The 13,336-nt window shown below is 44.8% G+C and overlaps 1 protein-coding gene across 1 annotated transcript in view; it reads right to left on the minus strand.

The window, feature by feature from the left end:
• Window positions 1-9,530, minus strand: part of CACNG3 (calcium voltage-gated channel auxiliary subunit gamma 3) — an 80,479-nt gene extending 70,949 nt beyond the window's left edge. The window contains exon 1 of the mRNA XM_014829750.3: window positions 8,238-9,530. Within this exon, the coding sequence (XP_014685236.1) occupies window positions 8,238-8,448 (211 nt within the window). The 5' untranslated portion in view covers window positions 8,449-9,530. The remainder of the gene's footprint in view (window positions 1-8,237) is intronic.
• Window positions 9,531-13,336: the final 3,806 nt, after the last annotated feature.

The following is a 13,336-nucleotide window of genomic DNA, read 5'->3' on the forward strand; positions in this document are numbered from 1 at the left end:
GTCTCTCCATGAGCTATAGAAGGGGTCAGCGAACTTTACTTTTTCTGTAAAGGGCCAGACAGTAAATATTTCAGGCTTCTCAGGCCAAGCAGCAAAACTGAGACTACTACATAAGTATGTATACAACAAGAGAGAGAACAAATTTTTATAGACTTTTTATTGGCAACATTCAGAATTATGAATGCCGAAATTTGACTTTCTTATAATTTTTATGTCATGAAATATGACTGATGTTATTTAATTTTTTCAACCTTTAAAAATATACAAATATTCTTGACTCGCTGGCTGTACAAAGTAAGCAACAGGCTGAATTTGGCCCTTGGGCCATTGTTTGTCAACCCCTGAGATATAGTTATGTGTCACAGCTTATATTCATCATTGGGTTTTCAACTTTTGTGTGTGTGTGAGGAAGATGAGCCCTAAGCTAACATCTGTGCCAATCCTCCTTTATTTTTTTGTATGTGGAACATCTCCACAGGGTGGCTGGTGAGTAGAGTAGGTCCACGCCCGGGATCTGAACCTGCAAACCCTCGGCCGCTGAAGTGGAGCATGCAGCACCTTAGCCACTCAACCACAGGGCCGGGCCCCGAGTTTCCAACTTTTAGAATTTTAAAGACAAAGCATGATGATATCTATCCTGTGTATCGATGAGTGTCGACTTAGTGGAGTATGAACATGCAATTGTTTTATTTTGGCTTTCCACTGCATTATATCCAATCCTTCATCTCCTCAATGATATTTTGGGCAGATTTCATAACTTCCCAGTCTCCTTTGGTTGTTAAAACTTCCAATCGTATATCTGATTGCAAAGCTAACATCTCTGCTCCTCCCTCTCTTAGATTCTAGCACCTTCAGTATGTTGTGGCAGGGAACAGGAAGTAAAAAAGGCCAAAATGTCTCTTCACTGAGCTGGGTGAGGTTGCAAACCTTTACTGTTCATTGTTACTGCTTCTTCAGCTAACGGGGCTCTTCAGTTGTCAGGGCTCTCTGCGGGCAGGGATCTATGTGTTGACTACGTTGTGGAGGCACGTGCATTGGTTATTGGAGGGCCCTGTGGGGCCTTTCCACTGCAACTTCCCTCTCTGATGTGGGATATCTGAGTCTGGTCCAGCGTTTTCCAACCCACCTTGGCTCCCACCACTGGCAACTCATGGCCCCATGCTGCTGAGCCTGTGGTTGGCCCGTACAGGATCCTGTGAACGTTTTTAAAAGGCCCTTCCCCCTTTAGATGGACTCAGTTTTGGACCAAGGTGCATGGTTTGGGGAGAGGAACATGGGTTGACTCTCAGCCCCTTCTTGACCCCTGAGCCAGGCAGCTCTGTGCAGGGTAACATCTTCATAGATGTCATGCAGCCCTGGCTAGGGTCTTCTTACTTAATGGGTTGCTCTCTTGGGTAGGATACTGACAAAATGGCTCAAGTTCAGGTATCCACCACCACATCTACTCAACTCCCAGAACATCCCCATTCCAAACAGCCTGCCTGGTTGCCGTTTCCTCTCTCAGCCCTGGTGTTTCTGCCCAACTCCCTTGCTGAGGTAGGCACATGAGCAGATGAGCAGCTGTGCTGCCTGAGCAAGTGTCAAATCCAGGAGTGAGATGCCAGTCTCTCTTTCTTCCAGGCACCCTCAAGCTTTATGAATGATTCTTCTTGGAGCCACAGGCAACTCACTTAGGAACTACAAGTATTGGGAGGAAGACAAGCACTGGTATAAGAAAGCTAACTTATCATTTGCCTTAGCAAGTGGATATTGTCCAGAATGAATCAAGAACTAACGGTCCACGTATTGTTTAGAGGTATGAAGGAATGAAAGAACCACAAGAAGAACTAGAAGAGAAAGAGTTGAAAGTGCCTTCTACTTGTGTTTCCCCATTTTAGAGATGAGGAAACTCTTGTGAATCTCGGAGATTAAGTCTCAGAGATTAAAAAAACTTCCAAAGTCTTGCAGCCGGTAAACAGCAGGATCCGGGTAAGAAGCCAGGTCCGCCTGACCCCACAGCCCCTGCTGTTACCCGACATTCCCTGTGGTCTCTCATGAGTTATTAACGGCCCGTTTGCTCCTACATTGAAAAAGTGGGCTCTGGCAGGGTTGTGGAAAGGGGAGAAGAAGAAAAACAAGCTTAGAGTTTACTAGGCTTCTCTTTAATTTCAGAAACGTTGGTTTCATTGAGGGTACTTCCACAAGTCTGAGTATAATTTTCAAATTGTTTAAAACATAATTTTCCTAAAATACAAAGTGAGTTCATGTCAAGTTATATTTAACTCATCAATGAGGGAACCAGCAGAATGACAAAACTGGTTCAAAGAAGGATCTATATTTTTTTCAGGGAAAAATTCTGAAATAAGATTAAGTTAGATATAAAATGGATTAATATCCTAGGGGGTGGGCAATAAAGCCACAAGGTTTGAAGCTATCTCCTTTAATGAACGGAAATCATTTGCACCTCTACTGAACAAACAATTTATTGTGTCTTCCCAAGTTTTCTACATGCAAACATCTAACTATACAACTGGCCCCGAATCTATAATAACAGCAAAGTCACACAAAGTTACATTCTCCTGGAAAATCAAACGACCTCCTAAGCAAGCCTGTTAGACACTGCCCTATGGGAACGTTAAAAGGACACAATCATCTTTTTGCCTGATTTCTTTTTTTATTTTTTCTTGACACATGCTAGTAACCCACACTAGTCACCCATGTTAATAATCCACACTGGTCACCCAACTTTCGAATACAGATCACTTGCCTTTATTCTAATCCAGAAGATAAAATTTCAAATGATGAAGCAAACAAAAGTATTTTCAAGGCATCTACTTCCCTAAGATGGATATAATCCTAAAGTCAGATTCTCGGGGGCTGGGTTTGAGGTAGAAAGAAGAGGAGTATGTCTTTTCCACCAGTGATGACACAAGTAGGAGTAAGATTCAAAATATTAAACCACCAGTAGGACACGAGACCAGCCGCTCAGGATGGATGCTCCCATAGGGTTGGAGCAAGATGGTGCAGGGGGCTAGTGGAGGACTTGGGCCAGATGCTGTTTACCAACAGGTAGAGAAGTATTTCCACCTTTTAAAATTCAGTGTGGCTATATGGACATGTTCTGGCTGAATGTTAGTCGTGCTCACACCCCAACCTCTGCCACCTTCCCAATCCTGACCTGCCCCACAAACACAGTCATGGTCACTCACCCCCATCCTGCCTTAAGACTCCAGCCCGTTTCTCCCTTCTCTCTGCCTCTTGGGCTTTACGGACAAAGAAGAAGAGGGCAGGGAAAAGAATAGGGAGAAGGTCAGGAGTAGGGAAGAGAATAAGAGAGTTCTGATGCGTTCTGCATCCACGTCTAAGGGAAGGAACAGCATCAGATCTAGGATGGGAGGAGCAGAAGTGACTATTGGTACTGCTTCTAAGCTCCAGGGATGCAGCAGTGCCCCAAACAGACAATTGCTGTCCTTATCGAGTTTATATTCTACTAGGAGATATGAAAATTATGAGTTAGTGTATTTGAAAGCATCTAGTGCTGGGCTTGACACGTGGGAAATACTCAACCAATGTCATGACCTTCTCTCCCCCTTGTCCTCAACCATATCTTTGCAGCTTCCCCAAAGGCTTCTGAACACATAAATAAAGCTGGAACCCCATCTGGCTGAAAAAGTCAACCATCTGGAGATTGGGAAATATGGGGGAACTTCTAATGACTGGATATTTTTTTCAGTTTTTCAGCCAGATGTTTGATGTCATCCAGGCCCATCTGTAGCAGAAATAGCAGTTTATTGAAGCTCTATTCTAGAATTTTAAGTTCCCTGTCCTAAAATCCTAAATGGGCTTTCTTTTCTTAGTAGGCATTTTTTTTTAATGAATAGAAAAAGTAAATATTGGCTAATGAAGAGCAATTCAGGAATCAAATAAGAAACTATCAGAAATTTGGAACAAAAAGGCCATTTAGATAATTTCCAGGGCACAAAACTGGCCATCCATGGGTCAAATTCAGCTACAGGGTGAGTTTGGTTTGGCTGGCACTGTGTTTTTTAAAAGTTGAATTAGTCGCCCACATTTTAAAAATCAAAATTCTACATCTGGCATTTTAAAATTTGGAATATTGAGCCAAATTTGGTTTCCCCAGGGTAAAAATCAATTCCAGCTAAGTAGGAGTTGTCCCTCAGATGGGGCTGGTGCTCTCCAATTTGCCGCAGTCCGTGTCACTCTCTATTGCCCCCATATTGAGACCAAGTTTCTTCTATCTTCTCAAATGCACTGTTACTTTTCCTCCCATAGAACTGAGTTAAGAGGACTGTGAAACGCTTGTTTCACACTTTAAATTATCTGCCTAGTCCACGTGAACATTTGGATTTTTTCCTTCCTAATCTAATCTTAGCTGAAGCCCTGGTTTCAGAATTGGGTAAACAGAGGTCCAGATGAGGAAAATAACACGCACAATTCGCATTACTCTTAGTGACAGAAATGTGATTAGTACACAGGGTCTCTTGCTACTAGACCTGTGGTTTTCCCACTATCTAAATACATCCCTGTGATTGTATCTGGGACTTCAAGAGGTCCTCTTAATGAGAGAATCACATGTTGAACGTGTTCTCATTCAAATTCAAACGCTGCCATTGAAAACACTCAGCAGGTTGGGGCACCACTTTGTGAATGCCTTGCATGCTTTCCAGATAATGAGTCAGGCATGCGTTTTGGTTTCTCAGTGTGGGTGTCTCTACATAGGTCGATTGTTTTCTCATTCAAAGCGTGTCCTTTGCTGCCTCTGAGTTTGTGCCTGTCTGGTGGCTCCTGCACCCCTGCAGACACTGCACAGGCATGCTGGGTATTCTGGGCTCTGGGGCTTCTGAATGGAAAAACCCATGTGTCTGGGCATTCTCAAGCTAATGTCTGTACCAGTAGCAACCTATCCAGCAGAGCATGAAGTAATGTTGTCTAGCAAATGCTCTTCGCCTAACACGGCTTAGGTGAAGCACTGCCTGCTGGGTTATGTCTGTGACCTCGGGCAAGTCATATGACTTCTTTAGGCCTCAGTTTCCTCACCTATGAAACAAGGATAATAATAATACCTACAACATTGAGCTCCTTCGAAGATGAAAGGGGTAATTTTTCAAAATTCTTAGAGCAGTTCTAGCACATAGTAAGTGCTAAATGTAGAGGACATTTTGGTGAGTTATAGAAATGAAAACTGGAAACGTCCTCTCTCTCACTTGAGCAATGTGATCCTTTTTAACACATGTAGTCGCTCCCAGGCCTATTGTAAATTCTCAGTGCATAGTGGCTTTAACATCATAATTGCTTGGAGGACTTTTAGAAAATCCAGATTCCAGTGATGCACCGCAGACCTATGGAGGCAGGGAATCCAGTTGAGGGGCCTGGTCGTCTATTTTTTAATGTTCCTCACGTGATTCTGATGACTAGCCAAGTTTGGAAACAATTGATGTAGTTGTCTTATACTTGAATATCTTTGGCGGTGAAGAACTCATAACCTCTTAAAGCTTCCCATTCCACATTGGGTAGTTACTTATATTAAGGTAAAACTGTTTTCCTCTAGCTCCTCCTTCTACCCCTCGAGGCCACACAGAACATTTCGAATCTCTCTTCAGTATGACAACCCTTCAGACGTTTGCAGGCAGCTGTCATGTCCCTCCTGAGCATTCTCTTCTTTTGAACAAAATAGCCACATTCTCTCATGGCTCTTAAAAAGCGTAAATGAACTAACTCTTCTAATTTGATATCAAAGAAAATTGAGCTACAAGACGCCCCACTATCCTTTGACGTTAAAGGACCAGAAAAATGAGGATGTTGAGGCTCTGGGAGAGAGGAGATACTGAATGAGAGATGGCTGTACCTTCATTCCAGCAACGTATGAATGCTGCCTACTGCATATGTCTCCCCATGCAGAAATCAGAGGCTCCTGCACATTCCTTGAACACTTGATGTATTCAGTACATGAGGAAAAATCTTGGCCTCAGATTTCAGCCAGGTCCATCTAGTGCTGGTTATATGGGTATAAGCATAGCTAAAAAATCATTGGGATTCATTAAAGTTCATGCATCTTACTATATTTAATACTTCAAAATATGTTAAAAAAATTAGCTGGGCCAAATTGCATGGAGACTGCAACAAATTTTCTCAAAAGAGTTCACATGACCAAGAACATATCTTAGAGTCATCCGATTCCTTCTTGATTCAAATTCTCACTTCTCCCACTGAGCCCACAGAATGCCCGAGTGCGGTTCCAATTCCTTGAACAAACTGTGGGTGTAGGACATGATGTTGGAGAAAAGAGAAACCCTCAGTTGAGAAATTCTGAGCAAGGGTTCAGGAATTTCAGGCCCTAAGAGGGGGAGCCGAAATTGGTGTTTAATTGTGCATTCTCAGGTTTGGTTCCATGAGGCAAAAGAATTGGAAATTACTAAAACATGGTCTACATATGTGCCACTTTGAGCTTGGGAAGAGCTTCAGATTTTTTATGCCATTCCTAGAACCATGTAGGCATAAAATCACCCACCAAATCACTGCTTCACAAAAGATTATTCAAGTCCTTATTGTCAGTACAGGAAAGGGAATTATGGAATTTCCCTAAGGTAAATGACTTCACCATAACTGATCACAAATAGCAGATTTTTGTCAATGTTTAGGAAAGAATTATTCTACAATTTCCATCAGTATGCTGGATACAATATAAGCTTTGGGTAGTGCTAATTCAAGACCACCTACTCCAAACTAATCATTTCCCAGATTACTAAACTGAGGGTTAGAGAGGGTAAGAGTCTTTGCCAAGGTCACACAGATAGGTTGCAGGATTAACCAGGTCTTTCGACTTCAAGTACAGAGATCCTTGTTGCATTGAATGTAGTTCTTTCCTACCTGGGCTTCCCACCAGTTGCAAATTTGCCTTGCAAACACAATCAATTGTAGTAGTGCTACACTCAGGAGAGCAGTTGTTCAGAGTGTCAGGACATGGGAAGGAGGCCAGGGGATGACGCAATATTACACTAGCAAGTGATGTCATAGCATGATTTCCTAAGCTATTTACATAAATGCAAGTTCTCAAGAAGCCCTGACAAATGCCAGCCAGTGGGCTGTAAGCATGGAGAACCAATGACAAGCAGGGGACGGGAGCATACAGAAAACCCAGGTTTCCTTGCCCATCACTGTGACAGCTTCACAGATTCCCCAGAAACCTGAGAAAACTCCCTTCTGCCCCTCTAATCCCCTCTGATCTGAGAGTGTCTTCTCTCAGGTACATAGGCTCCAAAGAACTTTGCTTTTCTTCTCTGTCTTTCTGTTTTCTCCCACTGACATCCAGGCATTGCCTGTGATGCTGAGAATGACTCCTGGTGTAGTGAAAGCAAGTTTTATAGGGAGAAAGGATACCCAGGAGCTTGGCATTCTAAAATTGGTCTGTCCTCTTCATTATAACTTAGAACAAATTCTCATTTTTTAACATTAGAAGTGACAGGCTTCGATTCTTGGAGAATCCACCTCAGGTAAATATCATGGAAATATATTTGTTGGGCTTTGGGGATGATTTAGGAAAGAAGACAGGTGGATTCTAAGCACCAAGACTTCGGTTTTGTTTTGATCCCAAATAGCGAAAGATGTATTAATAAGGACGTTTTCTTAAAATGTCTGTGTGTTCATGTAGGGGTTCACACATGTTAGTCTAGAACTGGTTAGTAATGGAAGTTCATGGAAATATCTGGTTAAACCAAACTCAGAAGAAACTGATAAGACTGTGTTGAGAAATAAGGAAATAGCTCAAAGTGTGCCAGTCTAGGTCAGGGACTCTCATTCTTTCTCTCTTTCTCTGTCTCTCTCACTCTCTCTCTTGTCCCCCCTCCTCTCTGCCTCCCTCCCCCTCCCTCCCTCTCCTTCCCCTCCAAAATGCAATTTAAGCATAGCCAAAGACCCCATCTCAAGCCAGAGACCAGAGCGGTTCACAATATGCCTAAGGATTTTGGATTTGAAGACTTTTGTCAACTGCAGAAGCTGCCTAGAGTGCCACAAAATCTCATCTCATGAAGCTTTTACAAAAAACAATCAATAAGACTCAACCCCTTCATCCCACACAGCATTCGTCTTGCTGGGAACAGTCTGGACATCTGCACGTTCTCAGCAATAATTTGAGCTATTCCTCTTTCCTTATCACTGCCTCCATCTCCCAAACACCCACTGGAACATCAGAATATCAGAAACTGGATTATTTGGGACCAGTAAGAGGAATTTGTAAATACCTTCTAGGCAGCAGGTCCTCCACAGCCCCGAATGGGTCATTACTTCTTCATTCTTCCTGCTGGTTTCATTATCACTTGTAGATTTAGTCCTGCACACACCTCTGGAATATAACCAGTAGTCCGTGCCCACTGCAATGGTCATTAAACTAAAAGCTGCGAAGGCTCCCACAGTGGTGATCAACATCTGGATACCTCTGTCACACATCCTCATAATTCTTCATGGTACTCTGGATGGCTGGGGGTGCAGAGGGAGCTTCAATGCCAGAGGGGAAAATCACTCTGCAGCTGGATAACCTAGGACAGGCGCTTCCAAAAATCCGAGTCTCCTTCTGTCAGCATCCACAGGGACTTTGGGAAAGCTGGGATTTCCTGTCAGGAGCTCTGTCTTGTTCTCTGGGTCGCCTATGGCCCTCGGAAGGGTGCAGGCTCCAGGGGATTGGTCCACATCACTGCTGCTTTCTGAGGGTCCCTGGGTTCCTTTCATTCCTCAGGAGCTTGGTAAGGATGAGGGTCCGTGCAGGGCATGGCTCCAGAGCCTGAAGATGCCAGCTCGGTTTGAGATGCGCCTGGCTCCTCACAGCCCCAGGAGACTCAAGGCAAAGAAATCCAGAGAGGTCTGTGTGTGTGTGTGTGCGTGCGTGCGTTTGTGTGCGAGCGCGTGTGCTGGGGGTGAGGGCGGATGGCAAAAAATAGCACTGCTGGGAGGCGAGTCGCTGAGAAGAGTGTTCATTGCTTCCCCAGCCTCCCAGGAAAGCTCTCCGCCTGCTCCCGACACCCCCGCTCAAACTGGAGAAAAGACAGTCCTGGGGCGGGGGCCGGACGGTTTCACCGGAGGGCAAAGGTCCGTGGTGCTGAAGGGACAGCTTCTCTGCTGCTGCTGCTGCACCCCCGCCTTTCTAGCGCCCGGCCTGGAGACCTGGGGTGCTGAAGGGTCGGTCCTCCCCCATGCCCTTCCCCCCGTCCCTTCCCAGACCAGCCAGCCGGCTCGGCTCTGCCTAGTCAAGCCCACGCTCCGCGCAAAGTTTCGGGAGCCGAGGGTAGTCAGCGCCCCGGCTCCTTGGCGCTGCAGCACGGCTCCGTTCCTCCGCTCCCGGAAGGGTTAAGGAAAGGGGAAGGGGAAAGAAGCCCGCAGCGCACTCTGGGGCTCTCTCGCTCCCACCCAACGCGGCGTTTCCCCCCGCCAATGAGCCAGGCAAGTTTGCCTTTTGCTGCGGGCGCTGCTGGAGCCCATGGGGAAGACCGAGTCTTCTTAAAGGGACCGGCGACTCCGGGCGACGTTTCTATGTCTCACTTGGGCGGGCAAAAAGTGTTCTCACAGGCACATCTGTGTATAGTCTATCTCAATTTGGTTCCCCAGAAAACAAACCAATATGTCTACCCTCCTTTCTCTGGAGCTCTGGTTTACACCGGAGACAACGTGCTCAGATCAGAGCCGGAACTGTTCATATACATGATTGTGTATTCCTAAAAGACAGAAGGAGCTAAACGTATATAGACTCTGTTGTACACATATCAGGGATTTGGGGCAAAGGGGTGTGAGTACCGGTCTCTGAATTCACATATATATTAATATCCCTACATTTGGGGGTGCGGAGGCGATAGATTAAAGGCGGGAGAGCCACCAAAAATGTCAGATTCTTTCCAAGGGTGCTTGGGATATTCATTTGTTAAAATCCTTGTCTCAGTTAGACTAGGAGGCAGGTGAAGTTAGGTCTGCTCTCCTTGTTAGTCCAAAGTGCACATGCCACTGCACACCTGAAAGCTAGTGAGACTCTCCCTTCGAAATAGTCAGTGTTGCAAAACAGCGTTTAAGCCAATTTTTGTTACTATGCATTCTGGCACAGCCATGAGACACACTGAGTTGACTAAGGACAGTCCACAGAACGCCTTTAATATTATTTTTTTCCTACAGCATGATGGAACAGATGCCCGGAGGCTGGGTCTTTGGAATTGAGGTTGCTTGGGCTGTTTCTGCAGTCCCTGAGATGTGTCCATAACCAACTGTCATGTTTGAATGTTATTTAACTGGACAAAAATATAATGGGAGGTAAACTCAAACACATATAGTCCCCTGGTGTCATCTCTGGCTGTCAGTCTGAGAGATTCCTTACAGATGAGTGAGTAGCAGCAACGTATTGAAGAGTTCCCAAATGCAGCTCACAACTTCTCAGTGACTTTGCTACTTTTTCTTTGGTGTTAAACTCACTTGAAGATTTGGTTCTTGGTATTAGACATATACGCACTTTCATGCACAGGTTTGAAGATATAGTCATGGTGTATTGTGTTTGAATGTTTGCCTGTGCTGTGTCCAATTTAGTTACGAGCTCTGAGTACCTGCGAATTTGTTGAAGTGAAGCAGGTATGCAAATACGTGTCTGTGCCTGCATGCAATGTTGTGAGCCATGTGGCTATGTTTGCTGCAGATGCATCGCTCTGTGCATGTGTGGGTCTACCTGCCTGTGTATATGTATACTGTCAATTTGTGCACTTTATTCATTTAATTGCATATGCATGTGTCATGGTCCATGGATTTGTGGGCAGGAAGTAGAAATGTTGAAAATTTGCCACACAACCAAAATGGAACAGATAAACTTGGGACCAGAGCCACGCTAGCCATGCCCCTGAAGAATGGCAGGAAATAATGGGGGAAAGTATACAAAGCCTTCTATATAAGCTACTTAAGTGTTCTTCCTTTCCTAAAAAGAAAACTTCCTTCTCAATAAAGTGTCCGGCCTTGATTATTTATTTTTTTGTTTGTTTGTTTATCTTTAAGGAAAAAGCCATATGTAACATGGAGGTGAAGTGGGTCTTTGCTGGGAGGGATTATTAAATGAGTGGAATTTTCCTTCCTTCCCCCTCAGATATTTAAATAACATGAAATAATTAATAATGACCAAAACAGCCATTCAAGGATCTGTTTGTTTCTTCACTTACTCCGATAAGGGTGAGAAATGTCTTTTCTCAAATCAGGACCGTGTCGGTGGAACGTCAATGGGCTTTGGGCCGTAGGGAGAGTATGCTCCAGTCACTGCCTTCAGCAGACCCACAGTAACACAACAGCAGCTCCGTCTCCACCTCCTCAGCTCTGTAGTGTAGGCCCCACAGACAAGGTGTGGTGCCCGGGAGGTCCAGCAGAAGGAATCAGGTATCCAGGTGGGACAGTGCGGGGCTGGGGGGAGAGCTTGGGAAGATGAAGGTGGAAATCATGGGTCAGGATGTGGACAATTTTTCTGAAGGAGAGCAAGGGACGCATGTGACAAGAATGAAGCTTTATGCTGAGCCTTTGACGTGGTGAGGCAGGATGATCCTTTGCAAGACCTGCCCTGGCCAAAGCTGATCACAGAGTGTGGGGAGTCCTGAACCTGCATTTGGAGCAAGTCAGAACACCTGACTGGAGTGGGTGTGCGGAGGCAGGGAGGCCGTCAGTCAGCTCCCAATGGTGCCTCCCCACTTACTAGGGGGTGACCTCATCCTTTCATTCAATTGAATGTGTAGGTGTGTGTGCAGAGGTGCGTAGAATCAGCGTCTAAGCCTAGATGTAATTGCTCATTTTTACCACCAGAGGGCTCTTTCACCAGATCAATCAGGGACCCAAGAGATTCAAAGCACTCTCTCTTCTCATAGTGATGGAGCCAGACTTTTTCTGTGTCTGCTGACGATCTTCTCTGATCCTACTTACGTGGCGGGAGACTGGGAGGCATTCAGACAGCTTAAAACTGACGTTTGATTCTCTTGTTACGGCTTCTTCTTTTTTTCCTCTGTCGGACTCTCAGCCGGTAGGGTAGCTGGCATGGTGCGTCCGTGCTTTTTTCTGTTCATCCTCTCATCCATCCGAGTTAACCTCACCTCAGGAGGAGGGGTCACTGCTCCCTGGAAGCTGTTGTGTCATTTACGAAGGGGTGCTGACATCTGATTCAACTCAATAAACGCTTCTTGAGTGCCTACTACGTACAAGGCATTCTGATTCGCACTTTGGAGAATACGAAGGTGTGGTTCCTACGCCACAAGGAGCCCGTTACAGAGTAGGGGATATTTTGTTAGTACATTTTGACTGTAAGTAGCAGAAACTCACTGGAGCTAATTTAATGGGGGGATTTGGTATAAGGATATGGTGGGGTTTCAAGGAAACTTTGGGCAAAGACACAATCAGGTTTCGTCAAGGAAATGAAATCAGGCAATAAAAGCCATCAGGAGTCTTGACAGTCACTCCATTTTTATCTCTGCCTCTTTTCATGTTTTTAGTTGAAAAAGATTGTTTTGCTTTCTTTACTCTTTGATTCTCAAGATGGAAGCTAGATTTTGAGTTTTTGTGTTTTTTCTATCCAAGAGACTAAACTGAGCAGTTTTAGTCTGAATTCTAAATTTCCAGGAGAGACAAACTGATTGTGTCATGTACCACTTCCTGGCCCAACCAGTTGGTCACAGAGACAGGGTCGTGTAGCACAAACACGGCTATTGGGACAAGCCCCTGTGAGCTGTGAGTTGGAGAAGGGATGACACTTCTCAGAGTAGGAGGAATTTCCATGAGATCTCAAGAGACAACTATGAAACTTCCATGTGATTCGATTTTGGAGCCACTCTGATGACGCCCAGGTGCTCAGCAGCAAAACATGATCATGAATGAGAAGATGACATGGCAGGATTTAGGGGCTCTGAAGATATTTGAGCTCTCTGCCAGAAGTAGAACTGAGCTGGGTGTCAGTGGTACCAAACCAGCCTCACCTTTGTCTATGCTCTTCTTCCGAGGGACATAGGTTAAAAGAGAAAAACTCTTCTGAGGCACCCACATGGGTATAAGTCAAGGAGACGGTGAAAACCAAGCAGACGTAGACAAAGTGATGTAGTGCCTACCATCTTGTAATTTCCCCTTGATGTTTTCACATGGTCTAGTTAATAGTTTTCTACTTTTAGATGCAATCTATAGAAAAAGCATTGAAAGCCAAATACGGTTATAAAACACATCTTCACATTATTATTTAAACTTTAGCCTTACTAACGTTCTTTCAGTCTCTGAAAACCCCTATCCTATCTCACCCAAGTGCTTGCAAGTTCTTTTCCTACTGTCTAGGGTAAGGATAGAAGTTGGGTAGTGCAAGGTG

The sequence above is a fragment of the Equus asinus genome, chromosome 14 (assembly GCF_041296235.1).
Source record: "Equus asinus isolate D_3611 breed Donkey chromosome 14, EquAss-T2T_v2, whole genome shotgun sequence".
Taxonomy (NCBI): domain Eukaryota; kingdom Metazoa; phylum Chordata; class Mammalia; order Perissodactyla; family Equidae; genus Equus; species Equus asinus.